A 25,020-nucleotide genomic window follows, 5' to 3' on the forward strand; every position below is an offset into this window, starting at 1 on the left:
TTTAACCTCTGCTCGTCTAATGATCTGACCTCTCTTTTTACCTCTCTGTGTGCCATCTTTTCATCCCTCTCTCTTGTCTCCCAAAGAAGCATGTGAGTAAGGACCCAAAGGGGAAAGTGTAGAATGGGTCTAAGCTTTCTGTCTGCTTTGTCTCCTCTCACCTTCACCTTTGTCTTCCTTCATCAACTGTACCTCCCTTCTCTCTATTCTCCTATCATATGTCTATCTTTTGGTTATAGCTCTTCTTTTTGCAAGTCACTATCTCAATCTAAAGAGTCCAAACTGAATATCAATGGAGAAGGTTATGTTGGAAGAATACTGATGGCAGCCGAGGATGAGAACTACATTTGTTATATGGAGGCATCTGGTATCTGGACAATAGGGAAAAGAAGAGTAGTTTGGAATTCAAACACTCGAGAAGTTGAGTGTGAAAATGGTTCAGATGTTCAGAAGATAGAGGAAAGAATAGGACCTACATCTTCCTGCTACAGAATATTTATTTTTTCAATTGTCACATTATTCAGTACAATATTATTTGAAAAAAAAACTCATAAAGAGGACATTTATGGACGTTTATGTTCTCCTTTTTAAAGCCATGAATAGAAATCCAACAATTTGACTAGCTTTTCTTTTGCAGCCAACCTATGTTTGGATCACAGCGCGATCGCTTCTGATTAAATTGTCTTACTCAAAGTCACAGCTCAGCCAAAGGGGTGGAGTAAACAGCCCTATTAGCTGTTAACAAAGCTTCCCAGATATGAAACCATGCCTGTGTTTGGTGCTAAAGCCAGTGGGAGATTATCCAAACAGCAAATACATGGGCGACTGAGATGCCCTTTGTACCATACAACAGAGGGCATTTCATGGGCAGAGAGCTGATCCCCTTACGGGTGTGCAGCTGAGGCAATGTAATCCCAAATTATTTAACCAGATTACTAGAGCATGAGAAAAAGTCGGCCTTTGAATTATGTATGGCTGGGTTTATGCAGTAAGATATGAGTTCTAGTAGTGTGATTGTGTACCTCTCATGCCAGACTTTGTTCTGCAGTGGAAATTGTCTGCAAATATTCCCACCATAAAGAGGAATGATCAGAAAAAGCATACCCATAGAAAGAAAGTTTAATTTGGCAGGTGTCGGTATGATTTGATATTTGATATCATTATTAATCAAATATTTCATATTTTAATCTTTAACCAGCAATCTGATTCAGGGGCCGGTAGAATCGATGAACGTACAGCCAAAACAATAGTTCAACTCATATAACAGGTATTCTGCTCTTGCTTGCTGCTGTGCAAAGTCATCAGTCAAAAGCTTGTTTTTGTTTCAGTATGCCACGTTATACCAGTTTCTGTCTCGCTGTTTGCTGTGGACTGTTGCTGCCAAGTTCTACATGTCTATGACGACATGTCTATAATTGTACTTAAGCTGTTGTATTAGCTATATATATTTTATTTTTGCATGTTATTGGAACAGAAATCCTTCCAAGGTCTGTAGCTTCTGCCTGAGCACAGGTGTGTGCAGGCACAAATTATCTTGACACGCTCACTGTTGACAAGAACAATATTCAATGCTAGGAGAGAGCTGCACTCAGTTCATGTTCATCAGCTAACAACTGGCATTTAGTTCAGAATTCACAGAAAATATGAACGTCACTCATGAACAAGCTATTTTACCCGCACCCATACACAACACTGTCTTTGGACTACATTTGGTTTTGTTTAATTCTCAGACCCAGCCACCTGTTGGGGATTTGAGTGGTGTGGGGGTCTCCTTGAAATAAAAATATTTGAACATGTAGTGACAGCCAGAATTCATCAAAAAATGACACTGAAAACAAATGTTCAGACAGGCCAACTCATGGATGTCCACTCACATTAGACATGATCACCATAGATATAGTGATAAGATTGGTTGATCAAATTAGACTATTAGACGTCCCTTATCTTATATCCCTCATTTAATTTCTTATAGTTGTAATTTTATATATACAAATACAACCTTTTTTTCAACTATTTTTATTCTTTTGAGTTGCATTTTTCTTTTCATTCAAATTTCAGATGGTTTGTTATTTTGGGTCACCTATTTGTCTTTCTCTGGAGGTTACACTGTCACTCAGTCTCTTTATAAATTGTGTTATTTTGTGTCAGCTACTGGATGTCTGCATTTCTTTGGATATTATTAAACTCGCTTCCTAAGAAAAGGTCTACAAGGATTTGGGACCAGCAGTTATTGTGAACTCACAAACTTATCAACTGCTGTTACCCTTTCACACTTAGATATTAAATATGATTAATAAGGTATTATCTGACATATTATCTGATTATCATTATTATTATAACATATTATCTTGCAAAATTTTAAACCCATTTGTGTGTGAGATGACTTGAGAGCAATTTATGTTAAAGGATACCTGATTGAACTGAAGGGATGAGTTTAAGGCTAAAATACTTGGTCCACCGATAAATTTACTCCACTTATCGGAGTTTTCATTTAGTATTTGAGTGAAAAAACAGTGACTGAATGAAAGCCAAAAGACAAACAAATAAAGGGGTAATAGTTTGGAATGAGATTACTTAAAAGGTTCCCTTATACTTTAATTCCTTGTAACCTCACAAATACAATAATATTCTGTTATTTTATAAAAGCAGATACCATATTACCAGAAAAATAAGGGTTTTTATTTGGCAGAAAGGCTGCTTAAACTCATACAGGCTGTTTGGCAATCAATGCCACCGTTGCCTCAGACTTAGATGAATTTACTTGCCAAAAGAATGTTTTACACTCAAAAATATGAAACAAAAATAGTGTATTTTTTTGTTCATCGAAACAAAAGGTAATCTGAAAAATATATACAGTCGAGGCACAACTGTTCATTCTTAACAAGTCTGACAGCAAAATTCTTGCTGATTCAGCAGCAATTGTTTTGAAATTTGGCATTCCTTCCAATATGACTTTCCCTTTGTTTTACAATACTTTGTTGAATACCTCACTATTGAAATGCTAGTTTTGACATAGCTGTGGCCTGGCTAAGCAGATGTACTCATTCTGGCACCACAATACATCATTTTTCACTCCTCTAGCATCACAGAACCACAGTTAAGTCCCATGTTCAGGGAAGACAGTTAGAAACCACAACAAAACTAAAGACCCATGAAAAATCAATGACAAATCTATTGACACAGAGACAGCCACAAGCAGCTGAGGAAGATCATGAGTTATGATAGAAAGCACCATAACAGCCCTTCAAATGCTCTTTAACTCGTCAGTATATGAAATAATACAGTTTAGGATAGGACATTTCAAACAAAATCTTACAAAATTGCTTTGAAATCAAAAAGATTCATTAAGCAGTGATAAATACTATTTAATGGAGGAAGTTAGACATACATCCTCCCAACCCTGTTCTACCTCTGTTGCCATATTGTCTGATGATGCAATGACATCCAAATCTCTTTTGGAGTCTTTCTGCAGCAGGCACCTGGCCAACCATCGACCAGACCTCTCACATGGTTTTTGGGTCACAAGCTGTGGCAGGAAAGCAAATGACTCCCCTGTCTTGTATCTACTACCATGTCTGGCACATGCACACACACATACATAGAGCAAAGCTCCACAGGAAAGACAGAAGATTTGCTGACCACCGGCTTTGTTGCCTTCTCCTGACAGCACAATCTGTCTCAGAGAGTAGGTGTGGAGGAGAAAGAGAGGCATAGAGGAAACAGAAAAATGATGGGAGAAAGGGATGATGCAGGCAGAGGAAAAATGAGAAGAGAAAAGGCAAAGATAGAGATTAGAATATAGAGGAGGAAAAGGCAAGCCTGGTAAGAGTGGGGACAGTCAAAGAGAAGCAGAGAGAAAGATAAAGAGACTGAAAGGGAAAGTAATCATCTTAAAGGTCTGAAGGTCTCAGTCAGACTCACTCACTGTCCTACGGCAAAGATGAATGAAAGAGTTAGCTCCTGCTGTGTGTGCAGAGATGAAAGATGGACGCAATTTTAGCATTGACCTCAAGGGGTAAAATTCTGAACCAGCTGAATGTAAGTGTAGAAACACGATGACAGCAAGGGACTGCAACAAGACTGCCCTGCTGCTCAGGCTCACCTCAGCGAATATATCGGCAGGCCGCACACCCTGCTGTACGTGCTCTGTATTCTAGCTCATCTACTGAGGCAATTTAATCATAACTCATGAATTCAGCAACATTTGCCACCCAAAGAAGTTTCTCGGATTCTGTTTACTTAAGAATGACCTGTGATTTGACACAGGCAAGTATAACAGGAGAGAATTGCTTTCATTAATCACAGTTTATCCCAGCAGTAGCAAAATGAACTTTTTGGACGCTGTAAACTCCCATTTCATTTCTATTATTAATGTCCAGGCTTCTACAACTTAGAAAAAGGGGTGGATAATTAAACATGTTACAGCTGATTTATGTTAATACTAGCTGTTTAATTGTTTTTTTTTCCTTTTATCTCAAGGGCATTCAATGCTCACTTAGCTTTAAACTTTGGACTCTACCATATCCTGAGAAGACCAGTTGGCTTTAGTGATTCTAAATGCTCCACTTCTCTCTGTCATTAATTGTGTCTGTCTATTGACTGGTGATGGAAAAGCTGGAAAGAGAAAATGTTTAAATGTTCAAAGATTTTTTTAGGCAAAAAGATGCCTGCTCCATCTAAAAAATATATATGTCGAGGAGAGTGGTGAGACTAACTCATAGCTAAAAGATTATAAAAGGCTTTAAGGAAGTGAAGTGTGGAGTTGTGTGGATTGAACATGATAATTTGATCCACTATCCAAAGAAAAATGATTGATCAGGGTCAAAGAAAGAAAGAAAGAAAGAAAGAAAGAAAGAAAGAAAGAAAGAAAGAAAGAAAGAAAGAAAGAAAGAAAGAAAGAAAGAAAGAAAGAAAGAAAGAAAGAAAGAAAGAAAGAAAGAAAGAAAGAAAGAAAGAAAGAAAGAAAGAAAGAAAGATAGAAAGAAAGAAAGAAAGAAAGAAAGAAAGAAAGAAAGAAAGAAAGAATTTTCTCTGCATCAAGTTCAGATATACAGAGTTGCCATTTCACATTATCCATGTTTATTGGGAGAAACACACAGAGGCAGGACATGATGCAAAAAGCATGCAGCTCTGACTTGCAGGAATGCAGAAACTGCAGCATTTTTTAAGACAAAAATTTGAGGACTTGACTCCCAACCTAACCATAATAATAACTGTCTTGTGTTCAAATCAATGCTACATGTACTTTGATGTATCTGTGACATTAACAAAAGAGTGAGAAGCAAAGTAACAAACAACATCAGCATACACACTTACTTGCTGTGCAATCTCTGGTGATTTACTTGCCCTTTTCACATATACTGGACATTATCTTGATTATGTGCTGAGGAACCGGTAGGATACAGTTAGCAGTGTCTGGTTGATGGACAGATATGGACATTTGTATTCTCGTGTACAGCACCTCCTCCACCAGTAATGCATCGAATATTTCAGGGCTGCAGTCCAAGTGTAAAAATGGCTGTAGTTCATTCCTCTCCATATATTTTCTTTCTGAATTAATATGTCGTACTTTTTGCAACCCTTTTGTCTTTAGCTTCTTTCTTTTTCAGCTAGAACCTTCTGCTTAATTTGGGTAATTTCAGAATCCCATAACTTCTTGCATCTGGTCTCTTTATCCAATGATATGTACATGAGAAATTTTCTGCATTTTCAGGACGCTGCTGCTGGCAGCTGTTTTGTGAGTCTGGGCAGAAAATTTGCTCTCACTCTTCTGCTCTAATTCATGCCCAACCATGAGCTCATCTCGACTGCAGGGCTGCACTGTAGGTGCAACCCACATAGTGTAATCCTCTGGATTTGTTGTGCATACATGAAACACAATTTGCACAACAAGTATAACTAACTGAGAGGATGGAAAATCATATATATACGTACAGACCACATAACTGTAGAACTCAATGAAGAACTTTTTAACAATGTAAAAGTGATGCAAACCTTATTTTGACCACCCTCTGCACCTATGCCTGAATTGTAATGTTTCATTCGCACTGTTTCTTTTTGCTGAATTATATATCAGAGACAAGAATTATGTGTTCCCTCTCTATTTATACATCTAGTTATATTCATTATTTATGTGCTGATTCATGTGTTATTTCATGCACATGAGACATGCTGAATTGTAGCAAATCAAAACTGAACTCAAGCTGCATAGCATAGCAACATCAACTTGCCACTTCATTCTTTTCACTTCATATTTGCTATATATGGTCACTTCCCAGCCTTCAAGTATCTGTGCAGACATAACTGTGCATACTTGAGCTCTGTTTTGTTAAATGATGGTCATTAACTCCTACAGGATTATGATAATTCTAGTTAGTTGAAATTCTGTTGTTTATTCCATTTGTAGTTGCCCTTATAGACGTTCTTCATTTAGTGAAATGCACATACATTTAATCAACGGTTTAACAAGCCTAATAAAGAAGATGTAGACTGAAAAATGAAACACATCAAATATCTTTGACAGTGTTTTGTTTACTGTAGCACCAGTATAAATGGTTGCTGGAAAATTGGTTAACTCTAGTGTTCATGTTTACATATATCATCAGATTAGGGATAGCAATTTCTAACGTTCCTGACAGTAAAATGAATATGATACAACATACCACATAACCAGTTTTAAAACAGCTAAACAGAGTGCCAGTGTGGCAGCAATATAAAAAGAGTCAAAGTTGAAACTTAGTTTGATACCATGATTGCATATTTGAATACACAAATATTTGATCATATGAAATTTCCAACTGGAAGCAGAATGAAGACAGATTCAAGAGTGTACAAAACAAAGTGTGAATGACACGCAATTTACAAGCCAATGTGAAGCAGCTGGAAGAACTGATACATACTGACACAACGTGAATGACAAGATAACTCAAGTAAGAGCTAAGAGAGCGAAGAGAGGCTTTTTTTTTCAAATTGTTTTATTTAATTTTTTTAATATGTTTATCTCAAGATCACAAGTTAATTATCTAGGATAGCTTGAGATAATGATGCTTGCTTGTTTTTTGTGAAAAGGGGGTGAAATAGGTAAGTATCTGGGCGAATTTTTTTTGATAAAGGATAAATTAATGTTGTTATTCTGACATAACCAGGCATATTTTGTCGAGATAATGGGTTTCTCCTGTTCACTGTTCAACTAGCGAAGACTGAAAAACCCTGTAAAACAAGTAGTTGTGTTTTGCCTTTAATTGTTTTTGAAAATTGGGATTATACGATTGTGATCATGTAACAGCTTTCTTCAGACGTCTAATGTTAATTTTCAGTACACTCATGCTCTTTCTTCCTGTGGTAAAGCTAGATTCTAAGCTATCATGAATCGGGCATCTTTCACTTTATCCAACTCTTGGTGGAAAGTCTCAAAAATTTCCCAGAATGCAAACTATTCTCTGAGCAAAGTTTAATTTCTGAATCAGTTGAAACTGTGCAGAAGTGATCCTAAGGTTGTCTGTATAACTGGAAGCGTGGCCAGCTGTTGTATGGTTAACAATGACCCCTTCTTTTTTTTCTTTTTTTTAATACCTGCTATTGAAGCTGCAGTCACCATCAGAAACCATCCCGCCCTTAAGCGTCACTGATTGAAATAGCAGCCCAGGCAGAGCGAGAGAAGGCAGCGAGCCAGGCTGATCCCACTCACACGCTGCCCGGCAGAGGCGGAGAGAGGATCGTAGAGCGGGTGAGAGGCTGGAGATCCTTCAGTGGTTTCTGACTTGCATGAACACAACCGCAGACTCCCCAGGATCTAACGATGTGGACCGAGGTCGGAAAGCTTGTGCTGTTACATCTGTTACTCATGGAGCTCCACGACGCTAGAGGTAAGGCACTTGTCTCGGAGGTAGGAAGAATGTACATCGTTGCACGGGGATTGCTCAGGGGATCGCTTTCTTGTAACAGACGACTTGTCTGCGGTTGTGGGTCCACGTCTTCATCAGTGCGGTGCCACTGTGCTTTAGAAAGACCCATATTGCAAAGGTTCGAAGCCCGATCGCCACTTTAGTCCATGCTCTTTCATGTTATCACAGGTGACAATACGCGGAAGAAAGAGAAAGCATGCCGGAGCTGATGTTGTAACGGAACTGAGAAAAAAGGCTGCATGCGGTGATGTGATCATGAAGTGCTGGCTGTAATGTTCTGCTTTTAACGTTTTCGCAGCTGTAGCTAGATTGCTGTTCAATAAGTCTGCCTTAAACAGATGCTGTGTATAAGTGCTAGCAGGACTCTGGTGGTAAACGGTCTATGTGGCACTAAAGGCAGCATAAAACAGGGAAGCCAGTCATTGGCATGTTACACATCAATTGCACACTGCTTGCACACTTGCAATTGAAATTGCACACTGCTTGAATGAACAGGTGATCACAGGAGCAGAGTCCCTTATGGATCATAAGACCGAAACAGACAAGGAAATATTTTACTGTGGGCATAGCTTATCAGTTAACTTCCTGAAGTTATGGCTACAGTTTCATCTCCTAATAAAGTTAGTTAGTGGACTTTGTGGTGGTATGTCTGTTAATCTCATACGCACAATCATTTTATGTTCACATTCTGATCACTAATTTAACAAGAGAAGTCCCTGACAGTTTGTTGTCCTTTGACAATACAGGAACTCATACTGAGTCGGGGTGTGAGACCGGGCAGTTTCAGTGCAGGAACGGCCGCTGCATCCCGAGTCTTTGGAGGTGCGACGATGATGACGATTGCTCAGACAGCAGTGACGAGGAGAATTGTCGTAAGTGGTCTTGAGTCTGTTACAGTGGCTATTGAACAGAATGATGCATGCCTGCACTTGCCGTTCAGATGCTGAATGCAAGTCACAAACAGATGTTGTAATCAAGGACGCACACTGATAAACATTTGCACACTAAGGGTCTTTAAGTTGGCATATTTGAACTTCCGTTTGACTGAGATGGGATTATATGCCACATATACCGGATTATATTCAAACTGCAACTTTTTAATGAATGACATCAGACTGGGAATAAGCTCCTAATCGTTTCTGCTTTGGGCCTCTTTAAAATCTCCCTTTCAGTTGTTAGTCCACAGACGTCAGCAAAGAAACTGCTGATTCTGGATCAAAGTCACATGGTCGTTGGAATTTGTTTAATTTCACTTTCAGAACAAACCTCTGACACCAGCAGAGCTCAAGTCCCAACTAATACGGAGCCGTTTTATATAATTATTTATATTATCTTCCTGTGACTGTGCAGAAATAATCCTGCTCTCAGCGAAACAGCTGCTATGCTGTCCCAAAATGCTTTGACTGATTTTGATCATGTCATATCTGAAAGGGAGTGATCAAATTGCAAGGTTATGTGTCACACTGCTAAATCCTGAGTAACACTGGCTGGTCTAATGCAATTTCATAGATATGACCCATCACTGATACTGCTTTTTGTTCTCTTTTGGAGCCTCTTCTTCCGAGGATAGGTTGTTTGTATCTGGACCTTAAAATACTGAATTAGATATGCAATCATACAATGAAATATTGTGTCACCAAAGTATAAAACATATCAGCAGCACATGGCTTTGGTTGAATTGTGTCTGAATTATGTCATGGAATTACAGGGACAACTAGCTGGATAATCATAAATTTGTCATGGTAGTAATTGTGTGAATAACTGTATTAGCAGCTAATTGATTCATCACTTATCTTGGGGACCATAACGCTAAGCACATGGTTCTTTCATCTTACATGCTTGCCATGCGGAGTTTTCTGCAAGAATATCACGTCAATTATGAATATGCTTCACTGACACCAGAGATTTGTTGGGATTATTGGATTTTAAGTGGGCAATACTTGCTGAGAAATGGAATTAGATTTTAATGAGCTCGCCTCCACTTGAGCAGGTGTAGTTTACCTTGCTTGGCGTACATGTTGCTTGAAGGGAATGTAAAAATGCGACTTGAGTCACAAGGTCATTGACTGCTCTTGGTGCTGAGCCACTTTGTCTGTAGTAGAAACATGTTCTGCGTCCTTCCTCTCTCCTCACTGTCTATGCTACATATCCTGGCAGCTTCAAATATGGGTATGCTTTCCTCTCAATCTTTTTTCCTGCTTTGTGTCTACAGTACTTTTATCTACCCTCTTTCTCTTGCTATGCCTTCTCCCCTTCCATCCCTTCCTACCACTCTCCCTTCCTACCCTCTTTAAAGTCTATTCTTTGATAGCTTCAGCCCTTAGTCTATGTTGAAGGTGATTCTTTCTAAAAAGTTGTCTCATTTCCTCAGCATAGTAGCTCTTATTAAGGGGCTTTCCTCCCTGAATTTGAAATCTTTCATTAGCATCCTGGCAATGCCAATGCCAAAAATATTATGCCCACTCGTCTAACGCCCGTAAAGAGCCTCAGCTGACAGGTTGGTTGGAGGTAAATTCAACAGCATGACTCTGGTTGCTGGACTGACTCCTAGTGCCTGGCCTCATGCCAGCCCTTTAAACTGATGCCAGCACTGCCACTGTGCTCCCTCCCAAAAACCAAATATCACCAGCGAAAGCTCTGCAGACAGGGGGAGGTGGTTGAGGAAGAGCGGGAGGCAGAGAAAAGATGTGACAGATTTGACTGAGGGGATCAGGATGGTTTGGAGCAGAGAAGAAATCGTGAAGGAATGGACTTGGTAAAAGGTTAGCCAATAGTGAATTTTTTTTGGCAAAGTTGGCGCAACACAGCCAGCTTCAGACACACGACAAGTCACAACACGCAACATATCAGATGAATATCGACCACTGCTATTAGTTGACGTTCTAGTTGCTGATTGACCGATTGCGATCAACGTCCGTAATGATATTAGGCTATCGTTATATAATGCTTTTTTTTTTTTCACCCAACAACCCTATTGTGACTGTAATTTAAGAGTAAGGTAGTCTTTGTTAACTTTCATTTAAATGTAAAGGGTTTAGGTACACAGTGTCAAGCCAAAAATAAAATGATGTCCATATCTTGTGTAACATAAATGCAAAGAAGCTTCATTTGAGAAAACATAATGTAATAATTAGGGAATGGAATAAAGAACTAAAAGAAGAAGAAAATTTATAAAGATTGGCAAGCAGTGAAAGAGGGAATTTGTGAGACTGTATAAGCAGCTTCACAGCATTGGAAAATATAGTGCAGTAAGTGGTTCATAGTGATGAGGCCAAAGAGAGGGACACACCAGCACACAGACAATTACGTTATAACCATAGCAATGGAGATTGCTTCTTCACTGTAACTTAATATAGTTCTGTTTGCCACGCATAGTATTTATGAGTGTCTCTTTTGTCAAATATTTATTTAAAACACTGGGTTATGCATGGTTGCAAAGCACGCTGGTCTGGTAATACTTGAAATGTGAGTTTAGCTTGTCGTCAGGTATGGAGCCTTCATATAAAACTGGGATTTGTATTCCTGTGGGACTAGCTGATACAACCACAGGCAAAAACATTTACTTGGTTAAAGGCAAATGTCATACATTGTTATTTGTCTTTTTTTAACTCTTTGTTGTTGTCAAATTCCACTCATTTAAGCAATCCAAAGCCTCAACTTGTAAGAAATAAAAATGAATTTTTCAAAAGAAATTTGAGGCAAAGTCTGCTCTGTGCATGTTGTTTTCAAACAGTCCTCAGCTTCATGACCCCACAATTCTTACATCACTGTCTGTTTTGGGAATTTGTCTGTCAATCAGATTTTAAAAGGGCATGAAAAAATGTTTAAAAAAAGACACCCATCAAAGGGGAGCAAGAGTAGCTCTTTTTTATTTTTTTATTTACAGTATTAGCCAATGAACTGCTTGGATCATACAGGTTTTCTCAGTATCAGTATTGGCGAGGAGCCTGCTCACCTCAGCTTATTTTCACTGCATTTTACAATGACGGCAAAGAGGAATTATCATTGGGAACTACGTTGCCATCAGCAGTGTAAATACCACCTCACTTTTATCCTCCATTCTTGCAACAAACAGCATAATATTAGTTCCTCGTTTGGTCCATATGTTGTGCAATTGAAATGTTACCAATGTTGTTTCAATTTGATATAAAAAGTGACAGCCCTTTTAGCTAACTCTGTGTTTGTTAACATACCAGGCATTTTTCTTTCATACAGGCTCAGTCAGTCAACAGTGATATCACCATTTCTTAATACCAGTGCATTTATATGTATACACATGCCGTAGAGATTACCTCTATTTTATCCTCCTTCCAGCAGTTTTATTAGAATAAGTGTTGGTAGATTGGGATTTGTCTTGTCTTTTTGTTCCTGTCTCTCTGTTCTTTGATTCTCTTCTTCCTCCTCCTGCTTCTCTCCTCCCCTCTTCTCTACTATACTCTCAACGTGCCTCTTAGTTGATTCCGCTCTTGTTGCCCTGGGAGACAGTGAAGTGGTGGTGGTGGCTGGTTTTTATGTGTGTGCGTCCTGTCTTTTGTCCTGAACAAAACATGTATTCACATGCGTATGCATACATACTGCAAGGCCATATATGACCTATTTTGTGTTATGGAATCCACAAAAAGAATAAAAAGGCCTTATCGTTTTTCCAGCGGATTTTAATGGATTTAAACATGCCTAATCCAATGTGCCAGAGTGAAATCCCCACATGTCTGAACCTTGTGTTAGCTTTCAATTTTTATCCCACATTCACGTTGCTGTAGAGGATTCTGGTTCAGATGATCAGTGAGTCTTATTCACAAAGATGTGGCTTTAAAAACTTTACCAATGTCTGTTTTGATTACCTGTAGATTGTTGAAGTCGTATGTTAAGTAGTCATGGCCACAATTTGCTTCTCACATCTTAAGTTTATGGTTGAGTTTACATAATTCTCAAACATTAGATAATGATTTATGCCACGCTAAAAAATGGACAGGAAAACCTTTTGTTTTCTGAAGGGGTTACAAGAAGGTGAATAGAAACGGAATACAAGAGGGTGGGAAGAAAATTATTCGTGAAATTTGTGTATGTGTGTGTTTGTGCGTATGTGTGTCAGAGCAGGACAATGAGTCTGAGAAGGTCTGAGAAGGAGAGCGTCTCCTTTGCAGTCTGAAACCAGCTTCCCATAGAGTAGACATCACAACACATTTCACGCTGCTGCCATGGGTGTGTGTGAGATCAGCCTGTCTATCTCTCTCTCTCTCACACACACACACACACACACACACATGGTGTAATAAGAAACTGCAGAGAAGCGCTCCAGGCATGAAAGGCATTGTTCTGATAGATTCACAAACACACATTTTGGTCACCTACTGACATAGATGTACACAATTACATGCACACACACCACTCTCTCTTACAGCTAGGATCAGATGTTTAATGGAATATGAAGTCAAAGGGAGAAGTAGCCACAGATTTCACACCAGCACACTGTTGCTGCATTTCAAATGCACAAGAGATTAACACTGATCAAACTTTTTTCTTCCAGTATTTCTTCCAGCAGGCATATTTTTACTTTTGCTTTGTCATACTCCAGCAAACACACGCATTCTTAATCAGCATGCTTACATGCAGAAAAAAAGGAAAGAAAAAGTTTCTTTTCAGACAAAATCCAGACTTAAAAAATAAAGAAATAATGTAAGCTTGTTAGTCTATGAAATCAAAGCCGGAATAACAAACCAAGGTAGTGCCAACTAACTGAAAGGCAATGTTTGTGTAATGAATTCGGTTCTACTTTCATGTGTGATAATTTTCCACAGAGAAAATTAGAAGCAGCAGAATGTGATTTTTCACATGGTCCACAGCTTCACACAAACTTTGTACCTTTGTTCTTTGCTGTGTGTATGTATACTGGGACCAGGTGGAACTCTAATCATACCTCAACTCAACTGTGCATGTAAGATCAGATTCAATCACGTAAGTGATGCGATTGGCTGGTGCCTGAACTACTGCTTGAAAAATTTGAACTATTTTCAGCAACGGACCATGAATTCAATTTGGCAACTTTAAACCTCACCGCTTTCAAATTGAAACAGAATCAAGACGGTTGATACTTGAAACCCATTTGTGTCATTATGGCCTGAACTTCTGCATGCAAACACATTTTCCATTGTCAGACAGATATGGGGTCTTAGTGACACACCATTTCATCATCTGGTCTTCTGTATTTGCCAAGGACATTATTGCTGTGAGTGTGTGTGCATGGATATGTATGATGAGTATACAGCTGCAGTACTCTTATCTCCAAAGTGGAGTAGAAAAAACCCAATGTGGGACTCTCTTTGAGTGTGCTATCTGTCTGTGCATGCAAGTATGTCAGTTTCATCTGGAGAATTGTGGAGAGAGAGCATGTTAAAAAACCCTATGACTCATGCAGGACATGATTGGTGATGAATTTGCCAGTAACTGTTTTTTCTTTTAAACTTTACTCTCGTTTTACAAATGTAAACTGTAATAAATGTTTTCTTTTTGTTTGGGGATTGGCAAGGGTTGAGAACATAAAAGCAAACAATGTTTTATGTTTCTGATCGCTGTCTTCATTGACCCATGCTGACAGTTTCCTTTACAAACGATATGACAAAGATATGTCAAAGGAAGCAAAGATAAGACGAACCTGTGAGGATATTGGATGTCAGCGGCAGATGAAAGTTGGGTAATGAGTAATTCTGGCAGTCATGAAGCTACATGCCGAACCTGAACAATGCCACATTTAACAGTGTTGACACTTTAGTGAAGGGCTGAGGGATATCTACCTAATGGGAAGACGGAATCCAACAAATAAACATGTGAAAGAACATACGTGTAATTTGATGGTTTGTCAAATGAGATGATGATTTGAGCGTCACGGTGGTGTGGTGGTTAGCACCGTCGCCTCAAAGCAAGAGACTTCCAGGTTCAATTCCCAGCTGGGGCCTTCCTGTGTGGAGTTTGCTTGTTTTCCCCTGTGTATGCGTGCATTCTCTTCAGCCTCCTCCCACCGTCCAAAAACATGCACGTTAGGTTAATCGGTGACTCTAAATTGTCCCTAGGGTGTACCCTGCCTCTTGCCCAATGACAGCTGGGATAGGCTCCAGCCCCATGTGACCCTAAATTGGATTAAGCTGGTATAGAAAATGGATGGATAAAACTTCAGGACAAGGTCAGCTAGTCTAAATTTTACTTGATTGGTTTAAAAGGTCAGATGATGTTTCCTTCGATGAGATGTCTTTTTTTTTTCTTTTTTTTTTTAAATTATATTAACAGTGGCAAAAAAAATACCGCTAACCGAGGTTGCAAATTTCAAGGTATCATTCTGTTTCTCTGTTTTCAAACACATTCTTCGAGAGAAAATATCTGAAACTAAAGTCTTCAATTAACATTGTTGTTTAGTGCTTTACATGCAACCAATGAATTAAAACAACCTCAATACATGATATAAATTTTTTTATAGATGATTTTATTGCTTATCTCTCTTGTTCCTCTTTGCTTAAGAGTCAGACTGCCTACAGACCAATTGTCTCTTTAAAAAAAATAAAAATAAAAAATGCACCACTTTGAATCGAATCGTAATATATAAACAAGGAGACGTGATCCTTGCTGCCCTGACAGATAAGAGTCTCAAAACGTGCCGGGATGTCGGATAGCGCGCCATGCTCTACACACTAACAATACCTGGTGTGCTGAATAGGTGTTGGGCTCAGCGGAGCAAAACAGCAGCAGGGTAATTTCAGCTTAGGTCAGTTGTGGCCTCAGGCATTTGCTCTGACTCTGTTTCTTTCTCTGTCACCATCTGTTTGTCTCTCTTGCTCATTTGTTGGCCAACGCCTCTCTTCGCCCCTTCGTTGCCATCTTCCCATTTTTGCTTTACTCATCTCTATCTCGAAGACTTTATGTATTTATAAGTGTTTGAAAAAACAACTTTGAATGGACAGTAGTATGCAATAAATTTCCACGGACACATGGAAGAATAATGAAAAGTGATTGTCTGATTGTCTTTCCAGGTACTGCATCTTCTTTCCACCATTCAAAAACATGCATGCAAGGTTATCTGGACATTTTGAATTTACCCAAAAAGTCCAATTTTGATTTGTATATGAATTGATGAATAATGGAGAAACTGTATCGTCCACACTCCAGCTTTACATCCCACACAGTAAAACACTGTTGGTGTGGCAGGGAGTAAAGGTATTTTATAAAGCCGCATTATTGGCCTCCAATTTCCCTGAGGAACAATGAGACTGACCTTGAACATAACTGCCTCTGCTTGATGAATGACAGAAAAGTAATGGCTGAAATTATTCAAGGTGAAACAGAGATGATACAGAACACTGAATGGAGAAGAAAGCAGTGAATCAATCATGGATCAATGATAAGCAGCAGGAAACTTTGTTTACTAACAGATGGGGGTGAGAGGTACTGATATGAGAAGTTACTTTATTTCAGGAGTTTGATTTTCATTATTTTTCGCTTCTGTTTTTCATTATTTCTCTCTGTATACAATACCTGCACTCCCTCGTGTCTTTTCTGTCAGAATTAGCTTGTCAGTTTTTGACAGATTACCTGGTTTTGTTTGCTTACTCTGCTGCAAAGTCACTTATTGTTCAAAGTCAAACTCCGATAACACTCAGTCGTATTCCTCCACCGTGTTTATGTGTGCATATTTAGCTCTTTGTTGGCTGGGTTGCTGTGTTCAGTTATTAAATCCCCTCCCCAATCCAGCCGAGTCTGACAGGGTATCATGGCATTAATCCCCACCTCAGATTAGCCGAATATCTTCAGTGGTTTCCAGTTTCATTATTTACATTTGCTGTAATCCTGTTTTTCACCTTGTGCTCTGTTGCCTTTTACATGTAGTCAGAGAGCAGCATATGAAATGACAAGAAAGAATACTGATGAATAAAACATGGCTGTTATTACCAATCTGCTGGGCTGAAACTAAGATAGGGCCCTTGAGCGCAGTGAGGAAAAAGTTTTCATGAGAAGTTTTAACTTTAAAAGTGGAGTTCAGTCTAACTGATAATTCTTATTCCACAGTCTATCCATTCCTTATTCTAATTTACTTTCTTTACACTTTTGTCTCTTGATTTATCTCTGCTGCATACTTCTCCCTCCTCATTTCTTCTTTTGATCTGTTTCTATGACTGCAGGACAAACTGCTAGTTTGTTTTGTGGGATTTATGACATCCTGCCATTTTTTTTTTTTTTTTATCGTCTTGTGTCAAATTACAGGAAATTTTCCACCCACTGTGGTGGCAAAACAGGAAATGAGTTTGGTGAAATTGTTAGTGTAGCAAATTTAGTGCGTGTGCCCGTGTGTTTGCGCGTGATGGCAACAGCTGTTTCTGCGTCTGTGAAACAAGATTTTCTGGCCCAACACCTGCGGACAGAAAACAAATGGAAGAAGGCTTTTAAAGGTGCCAGAAAGAGAAAAGGTAGCGAAGGTAAATGTCAGAATTGGATCTTCCCTTATATGTCTGTATCACGAAAACATCAACTGATAAAGCCTGGAAATGTATCTCTAATGATACTGCAGACTGAACAGCTGGAGTTTATAAAAAAGGGCTGCAATGTAGCACACTCCATTTGTCTAAAGGCAGTCGTTCATTTTACACAGTGAGAAATGTTTTCCTCAAATAAATGAAAAAGTGATTCAAGCATGATTTGAGTTGATGATGTTATTCCATCACGTTTTTCACTTGTAACAATTTGTCTTTTAATGGAGGAAGCTTATAAATGAGTTTTGTCAGACATATCTGTTGGATGATAAAAAGAAAAAAACAAACCCAGATATGTTGCAGTTGCAGCAAGTTTTGTTGGTTTATTTACTTTAGATATGTTTTAGGTGTAGTGGAATATACACACACATCCCCACACACATCTTTCTATTTATGTATGTAGCTGATGGTGCCAAACAAATTGTCATCAGTATTTGTTACAATTAATTAATTATTTGAATATTGCCGAGAAAGGCATAAAAAGTTAAATTGTTGACGTCACGTTTGTGAAAATTATTATTGAAAATTGAATATCTCAGGCTTTTCAGCTTGGCCTCACGGGAAAAAATAAAAAGCAATTTAAAGATGTTATTTTGAGCTCTGGAAGATGAGAAGATGAGACGGGGATTTTTTCTTTTTTTCTTTCTCATATTTCTCTCTCAAGTAAAGTTCAGAATCAACAGCTAGCAATGTATGTGCCAATAAGACAGAAATAAAGTACTGATTACACTGACTGAAATTCTAAACCTCAAGCTGTCATACTCTTACTTAGAGGTAGACAAAAAAAGGGGAACAAAACATTGTTCCACATTGTTCCACGCTGACAATGCATCTTGCAAAGCTTCTGTTTCTGCAAACCTCATTCATTTGCCTCATGATATAATTAACAATGACAGTCATCTGAAATGGTAAATATCTGCTAATCTCTGTCACTGGTAGCTTCTGATTTGTAACTACTATGGGCATTTAAGTGCAATGACCGCATATGAGACCATGTTCTGATTTGTTGGGTGCTGCTGCAGCCTCTCCTCTCCGTTTGATCTGCTTCCATCCACCTCTGGCAAGTTTTACACAATTATCGAACACTTGTTGGACTATTACAGTACAGTGGTTATTGCTGTCATTTACATTTTTTTAGAAATAAAACTTTGACCTGACGTATATGATATGCCACTCAATTTAGTGTCATGTCTTGCATTTATGGCAGTTATTACATATGCACTTTCCTCAGTCTGTCCTTGTTTTGGACGCCAGCACTAACTTTCAAATAAAAGTGACGCACATCTGACTGACAGATTGATGTTTTACTGAACAGCTTGGTTAAACCAGCAGTTACCCCCCTGCCCCTTATGTAAACAGCTGCTGTTTTTTCTGTCTCTTTTCTTAGTTTGTCGACTTCACTCCATCTTGTTTTTGAATGAAGCCGTTAATGTAGATTACACACACAACATATCTCCTCCGTACACATGCCTTGCCAGCTCCTAAGCCTGGGAACAGGTCTTTTACCTTCAGGGGATTTTGCTTGTCATTCATTGCAGGATGTTGGGATGAGGTGAGACACTCTTTGATGATACAGCTACTGCTCAGTAATGCTCCTTATCAGAAAAAAAGAGAGAGAAACAGAACCGGTGTGACACATTAATGAACACACACACAGAGGCTATGTTTCAGAGATATGCACATATTAATGTAATTCTTTAACCTGCAGCCAGATACATAATCACAATGCACTGATGCTGTCAAAATTAAGGAGCTGAGGGGAGATTAAAGGGTGAGGAAATGATGGGTGAAAAAAATCAATGACAAGTACCACTTCTCTCTGCTGATTTGTGGGAGAAAAATAAACACTTTCTTTTCTGATTAGTTTTTGAGAGCGAAGGAAAAAAGGCCTTGCTCTTGGGTTTGTGATGAGGGGATTTGTAGTGCATTTGAAGTAAACCAAAATATTAAGCTGACGAGCTGTAGTTACTTGATTGAAATGAGAAGTCTCTCAGGATGCATTGAGATGCAAGTTTCACTGGAGCTATTTCGTCTGCTCTGCAAAGATTTAAGCTCACAGCTGAAAGATGTTTCTCAGATGAGCCAAATGTAGAGAGGCAGATTTGATTCTGTTGGTAAAGATGAACATGGACCAGTCAAGTTTTTTTTTTTTTTTTTTTTTTTTAAAGTGCTATTAATGTTTTAGATCACATCCCCCTGTCTTTCATTTGTTCATTGTGAGTTTAACTAGTGACAGCTTTCTCCCACTCTCCACCCCCACACCTTATTATGCATCATTGGGTGCAGCGCTTGAATGTTTGGAAGCAGGGTGACACCTTCTCAATGGAGTGTGAGAGGCCCTTTTTCTTCCTCTTTCTCTCACATACACACACACAAAGTAGGACACTTTAAAAAATTTTTTTAATTAAATAATGAATGCATTGACCAGTTTTGTGTGAGCATAATGAAGAGTTCTGTGACCTTGCATGCAGCATCTGCATTATCTGGCTGGGTCCAATTCCCATCCCAAGATTTAAATTTTAAAAAAAAAATTTTTTTTTAGAATATTTGTCACCAAGCTCCATTAGTTTTTCGTGTGCGATATAAATCTGTGTCACCTTTGACACATGCATTTGCATGCGTAAATTTTCTGTTGCTGCTGTAGCACCCTTGTAGACTGTGACCTATAATGGACACGCACAATGACAGGATAATCATCATGTGGATTGAACACACCCTGCACTTAGTTGCAAATGGTGCGAGTATACGCAGTTTTTCTTTTGTAGAAACTTTGAAATTAAAAATTACAAGATTTGTAAAGAGAAATTTGTGTCAGACGATATGACCAGACTATTCTAGTCAGGTTTAATCTGTTCAGTCAAGAATGCTACTTTGGCAGTGACTCCCTCGCTGCTGTGGACTATCTGCAACTTTTTATACCTTGTTCTCTGCGGAGTTCCACTTTTCACTGCTGACCGCGCACAGATGCACCAACACAAAATTCTGTGACAGCACTGAATCCTTCAAAAGTAACAGACCAGGGAGCCACGTTTCTGTGTTGGTTTTTATATCCTTTAAGGTCATATATTAACTCAAGCAACCTCAGATCATACATCACATACAGCAGAAGTCAAATCAAAAGTGGAGAGGAGAAAATGGGTTATTTTTGTCTTTTTGCAGTGTACATGGTGGTTTAGTGCTTTTTTCAGTAGTGATTTGAAGGGTTTTCCTTCCCAGTGGTGGAGGCTGTTCTGTCTGATAAATATTTAACCATTTAAGATTCACAAGAAGCTAAACTGTAGGCTCGATACAATGAACACTGCGTTTATCATTCTAAAACCTCCTCATAGCCTCTTGCAAAATGATGTGTGTCCAGACTGTAAACTCAAAATCATTGCCGCTGGAAATGCTTTATGGAATACTGACACATGTGCAAACCAGACCCTTTCTTTTACAACACGCACAAAAGCACTCATTCCACTTTTCACAGAGAAGACCCAGTGACCCAGTTGTGACAGAAGGCGGTAGTTAAGTATAATTGTCCCATCATGTTGTTACTGTGCTGCATTTTTTTCTTCTGTCTCTTTGTGTTTATGGGCAGAAAAGGCTGCTTTGCCACAGTTTTTTTTTTTTTTTTTTGTGGTGATGTTTTCAGGAATGATAAGACAGTTTAATTAAGTCCTGACAGTATCAGCCTTTGAATTAGACGTGTATGTTCCACAATGTTAGACACTAGGAACTTTTTTTGTTGTTGTATTTAAAATGTTGTTGTATTTAAAATGTAAAAAAAAAGAGCTTAAAACAAAGCCATTTTTGCAGTTGTACAGAACCTGTGTCTCTCCAGAAATTATGTGAAGGGCTATTTTGGGGTCCATGACAGTGGAGTTTCTCTTAAAGTAAGGGTATTGATCCACCTCCCTGTGAAATAAGGAGGTGATGGAAGGCGAGATGCACACATCTCTTTTCCAGAGAGTCGGTTGTGTTTTATCCAGTTCACAGGCCAGTTGGGAGGTGTGTGTAAATTTGTTAGGCTGAACAAGTATAACAAGAGTCAACAGAAGAGCTGGATTCTGATGTCTGAATTCTGAAGGAGAGATCCTGAAAAACCTTCAGAATTCACATTGAATGGCGCTGGCTAATCTGCTGTGCAAAACTTATGTCCTTGGAAATCCTTTTGCCCGAATGACTTTTACTCTCTCTTCAGCACCGTCACCGTTTTTCAACTTAACTCTGCTGGAGTTCCAATTTCACTGTCAGTGCTGAATAATTAGTCATTTCTTCCCATTTTACTTTTAGCTCTGCCACTGATAGGCTGACAGAACAAGAGACAGTCTCAGGTTGCCTTCTGTAATTAAGACCCCTCACACTTTCGCTGATTAATTCCATTCATTTCTTGCCTCTTCAGCAAGTCAGGAATATAATACCACACTATCATCCTGACAATAAGCCCAGACCTCATTTATGTATAATTATTTCTATCAGATTCTTGGAAATTATGCTTTAACCTTTCAGGACAGTTTTTGTAATCTAAAGAAATATTGAGAGGGTGAATACATGTGTGTATTTGTGCATGTGCTCTTGTGTAAGTGTGTGTTTTCCTGACAGTTCAAAGAACCCCCCCAATGTTTTCATCTGAGTGCTCTTGAGACATATTGATCCAGTTCTAATCAAGTACTCGCACCTTGTATCTGCTACAAAATCCTGAGGGAAGACTTTTTTCTGTACCTCAAACTTAAAAGGCTATTTTCTCTTGAACTCTTTGAGAAGGTTTTTCTTTTCTTATTGCTTAGGAGATTGATTAAAATGTGAAAAATTAAGTGTGGAATTCAGAGCTGTCGGGCAGTCAGTTCAGAATCCAAATGTTCAATATTTCGAGACATGTCGTGCAGCTTTGTAACATTTTCTTTTAAGAAAAAAATAGCTTAAACTTGGCTCATTTATTAGCCTAGATTTTTTTATTTTACCAAAGCTGACCTTAGGTCAGTAGGAAATTTCTTGTAATCTATTGTGTTCTCTACGGGGAAACGGGGATGACAGTTTAATACTGTGTCTAACAGAGGTAAATGGAAAAAATGTTGCAAATGCAAAAGGCAGTGATGCTAAATACCATGATCTGTGTGCGTGCGTGTGTGTGTGTGTGTGTGTGTGTGTGTGTGTGTGGGTGCGTATGTGCGCGCGCATTAAAGTTAAACTCTGTGATGCTGACCTTAATTTATCACATTAACACCAATTCTCGAGAGGGTCTGTGTTGGAAGTTAGTAACCCCCAGCTCACTGATTTCAATGAATGACACATTTATACCTCACTTAGTAGATTACACAAACGTGAAAGTGTGTGTGTGTGTGTGCGTGTGTGTGTGTGGGTGAGTGGGTGGATGGAAAGGGGGGGTGGGTGGTAGTCACCAGCAATCTGTAAAGTCAGAGTTTTTTAATGAGATCAATGCTTTCCTTCCCGGATCCCCAGATGGTCACACTACTAGAGGGTGTCGATGGATGTGTATTTCAGTGTGTGTGGTGTTTGCATGGTTGTGTATGTGAGTGCTGGAGTGGGGGTTAAAGATAAGGGGCTGGAGGGACCTTAACAGATAAATCTTTAATCATGTGCTTGCTCTCTTGTTTCTTTTAATTGCCACCAAACTTGACAAAAGGATGACGGAGCTTTGGTTTAGAACAATGTGTTTGAATGTTTTTAAGAAGCAAAAAAGATCATTACACTTTTTTTGGAGCAGAAGTCCACACTTGAAGGCCTCTTTGTGCGTGTTTTATTTAGCCATGGCTTTTATTCTTTAATTTGTGAGTCAGTGTTCTGTTTTGTTATACATTTGTATTGTATCTTTGTAACACTCCTTCTGTACATGGCAGAGATCTCTTCCATGCTTTCACGGTAGGTCAGTATCTCGGGGCAAAATGCTTGTATTAACCTGCTTTGTTTTCTTGCGCTCTTGTAGTATACACATTGCTGTATGTATGTTGGCATTCTCTTTTTTAATTCTTAAATGCTTTTCAGGCCAGGTGAAATAGACCATTGTGCTTTTTTGTAGATGAACTGACACGGGAGGGCGCAAAGTACCAGGTTTTAGTTGTGCTAAAGGGGCAAAGCTGTTCATGTGTGCAAACATTGTTATTTAAGCTTTCCTTTTGAGGTAAGGGAGGGATAGGGAAAAATATGCATGTAAAGCTTTTGACTAAATCTGCACATCCAAAGATCTGTGCATGTGTGTTTCTGTCTTTGCCTTAGGGTTTGTAACAATTCTTCATACCCACAGTTCAGTTTGGGTGGACCATTGCACAAGAACATCTGTGCCAGTTGTATTTCTTGCTTTCAGCTGCTCCAACATTTAAACTAAGCTACCTAGAATCAGTCTAACATTTGTGCAGTGACAGAAAAACAACCATTGATTGATTGGCCTGGAGAAGCTGCACAGAAGCTGTGCCTCATTGTGCTCAATGTTTCTGATGTTTGACTCTTTTAAACAACATTTTTGAGAATCTCAGTCACTTTCCCCAATAATCACTGACTAACTGTGTGCCATCACCACCTTTACACCGTAGATATTTGGTGTTCAATATGCAGAAACTGGTGAAGAAGACATCAGATTTATCAGGGGTTGCAAATTATTATGTCTTCACCAGGTAAAATGAAGAGAACAAACTATTATATGCAGTTTAAAACAATAAATGCATTATATAAACTTTTACTAGATTGTGACTGCTTTGAGCAGCTTATTAATCTAATTACTACGTATAATATAATCCCCTTGTATCATCTACTGTGTTATAATCATTAGGTTATCAACCACGATAAAAGCCTTCCGTTGTTTTAATGCCGCAGCTCTTACTCTCTTAATAGAGTCATGACATTTCTAGCGTTATGTGACATTTTCCAAAAAAAGCTGCGATGGAAGATGCTGTAAAGCTGTGTGGAAAAAGTCACAGACGAGGTCTGTATTTGCCTATATTGTGTGAGCATCTGCATCTTTATCTGTGTTTGACTCTGGTATGAAGCATGATTGTGTGTGTTAAAGAGAGAGACACTGCTTCCTACTGTTAGTGTCACCATGATGAAGAGACTATATAGATTGGTGTCGGATAATGAGTCTTTCTGTGTGTGTGCCTGCATATGCTTCCGAGGTGTCCTGATGATGAAGAGTTTCCGGGCTTTTCGTGTGTACAGGAGTGTGTAGTGGATGCAGTGCAATATGTGCCCAGAGATGGTCATTAGCTTTGAGGAATGGTAAAGCCAGTGAACCCGGAGCCAGTGATGGAAGAGCCTGACCAGTCCCTGTTTGCCCCCCAAACCCCAGACCTCCGTACTAATTGATTAAAGGAACCATTGAAGATGGAGGGTGAGATGCACACACGCAGCCAGACAAAGACACAAAAAGCCTTCTGTTCAGGAAGCGTTGGCTTCGAACAACAAGGTGTTGTGTATTATTATGTTTGCAGGTTAATGAATCGTAGCCTCGACTAGCGATGTCGGTGTTCTAAAAGTTCAGAAAACAAGGATATGATTAAAGCTGTGTTCATAATTACCAATGAGTTTGGTGCAGACCATGAGTGGAAACAGGTTTTGTGAATCTCTCTTGAAATGTTTAGAGCCAAATTTCCATGATTTCCGTAGATTTC

The 25,020-nt window shown here is 38.9% G+C and overlaps 1 protein-coding gene across 4 annotated transcripts in view; it reads left to right on the top strand.

Moving 5' to 3' along the window:
• The first annotated feature begins 7,652 nt into the window (after positions 1-7,652).
• lrp8 (low density lipoprotein receptor-related protein 8, apolipoprotein e receptor) overlaps positions 7,653-25,020 on the top strand; it is a 147,670-nt gene continuing 130,302 nt past the window's right edge. For all 4 annotated transcript variants that reach the window (XM_072389076.1, XM_072389078.1, XM_072389077.1 and 1 more), the window contains exons 1-2: positions 7,653-7,865; positions 8,651-8,776. In XM_072389076.1, coding sequence (XP_072245177.1) covers positions 7,799-7,865; positions 8,651-8,776 — 193 coding nt within the window. In that variant the 5' untranslated portion in view covers positions 7,653-7,798. The remainder of the gene's footprint in view (positions 7,866-8,650; positions 8,777-25,020) is intronic.

This window comes from Leuresthes tenuis, unplaced genomic scaffold, assembly GCF_036924035.1.
Source record: "Leuresthes tenuis unplaced genomic scaffold, fLeuTen1.0.hap1 SCAF_7, whole genome shotgun sequence".
Taxonomy (NCBI): domain Eukaryota; kingdom Metazoa; phylum Chordata; class Actinopteri; order Atheriniformes; family Atherinopsidae; genus Leuresthes; species Leuresthes tenuis.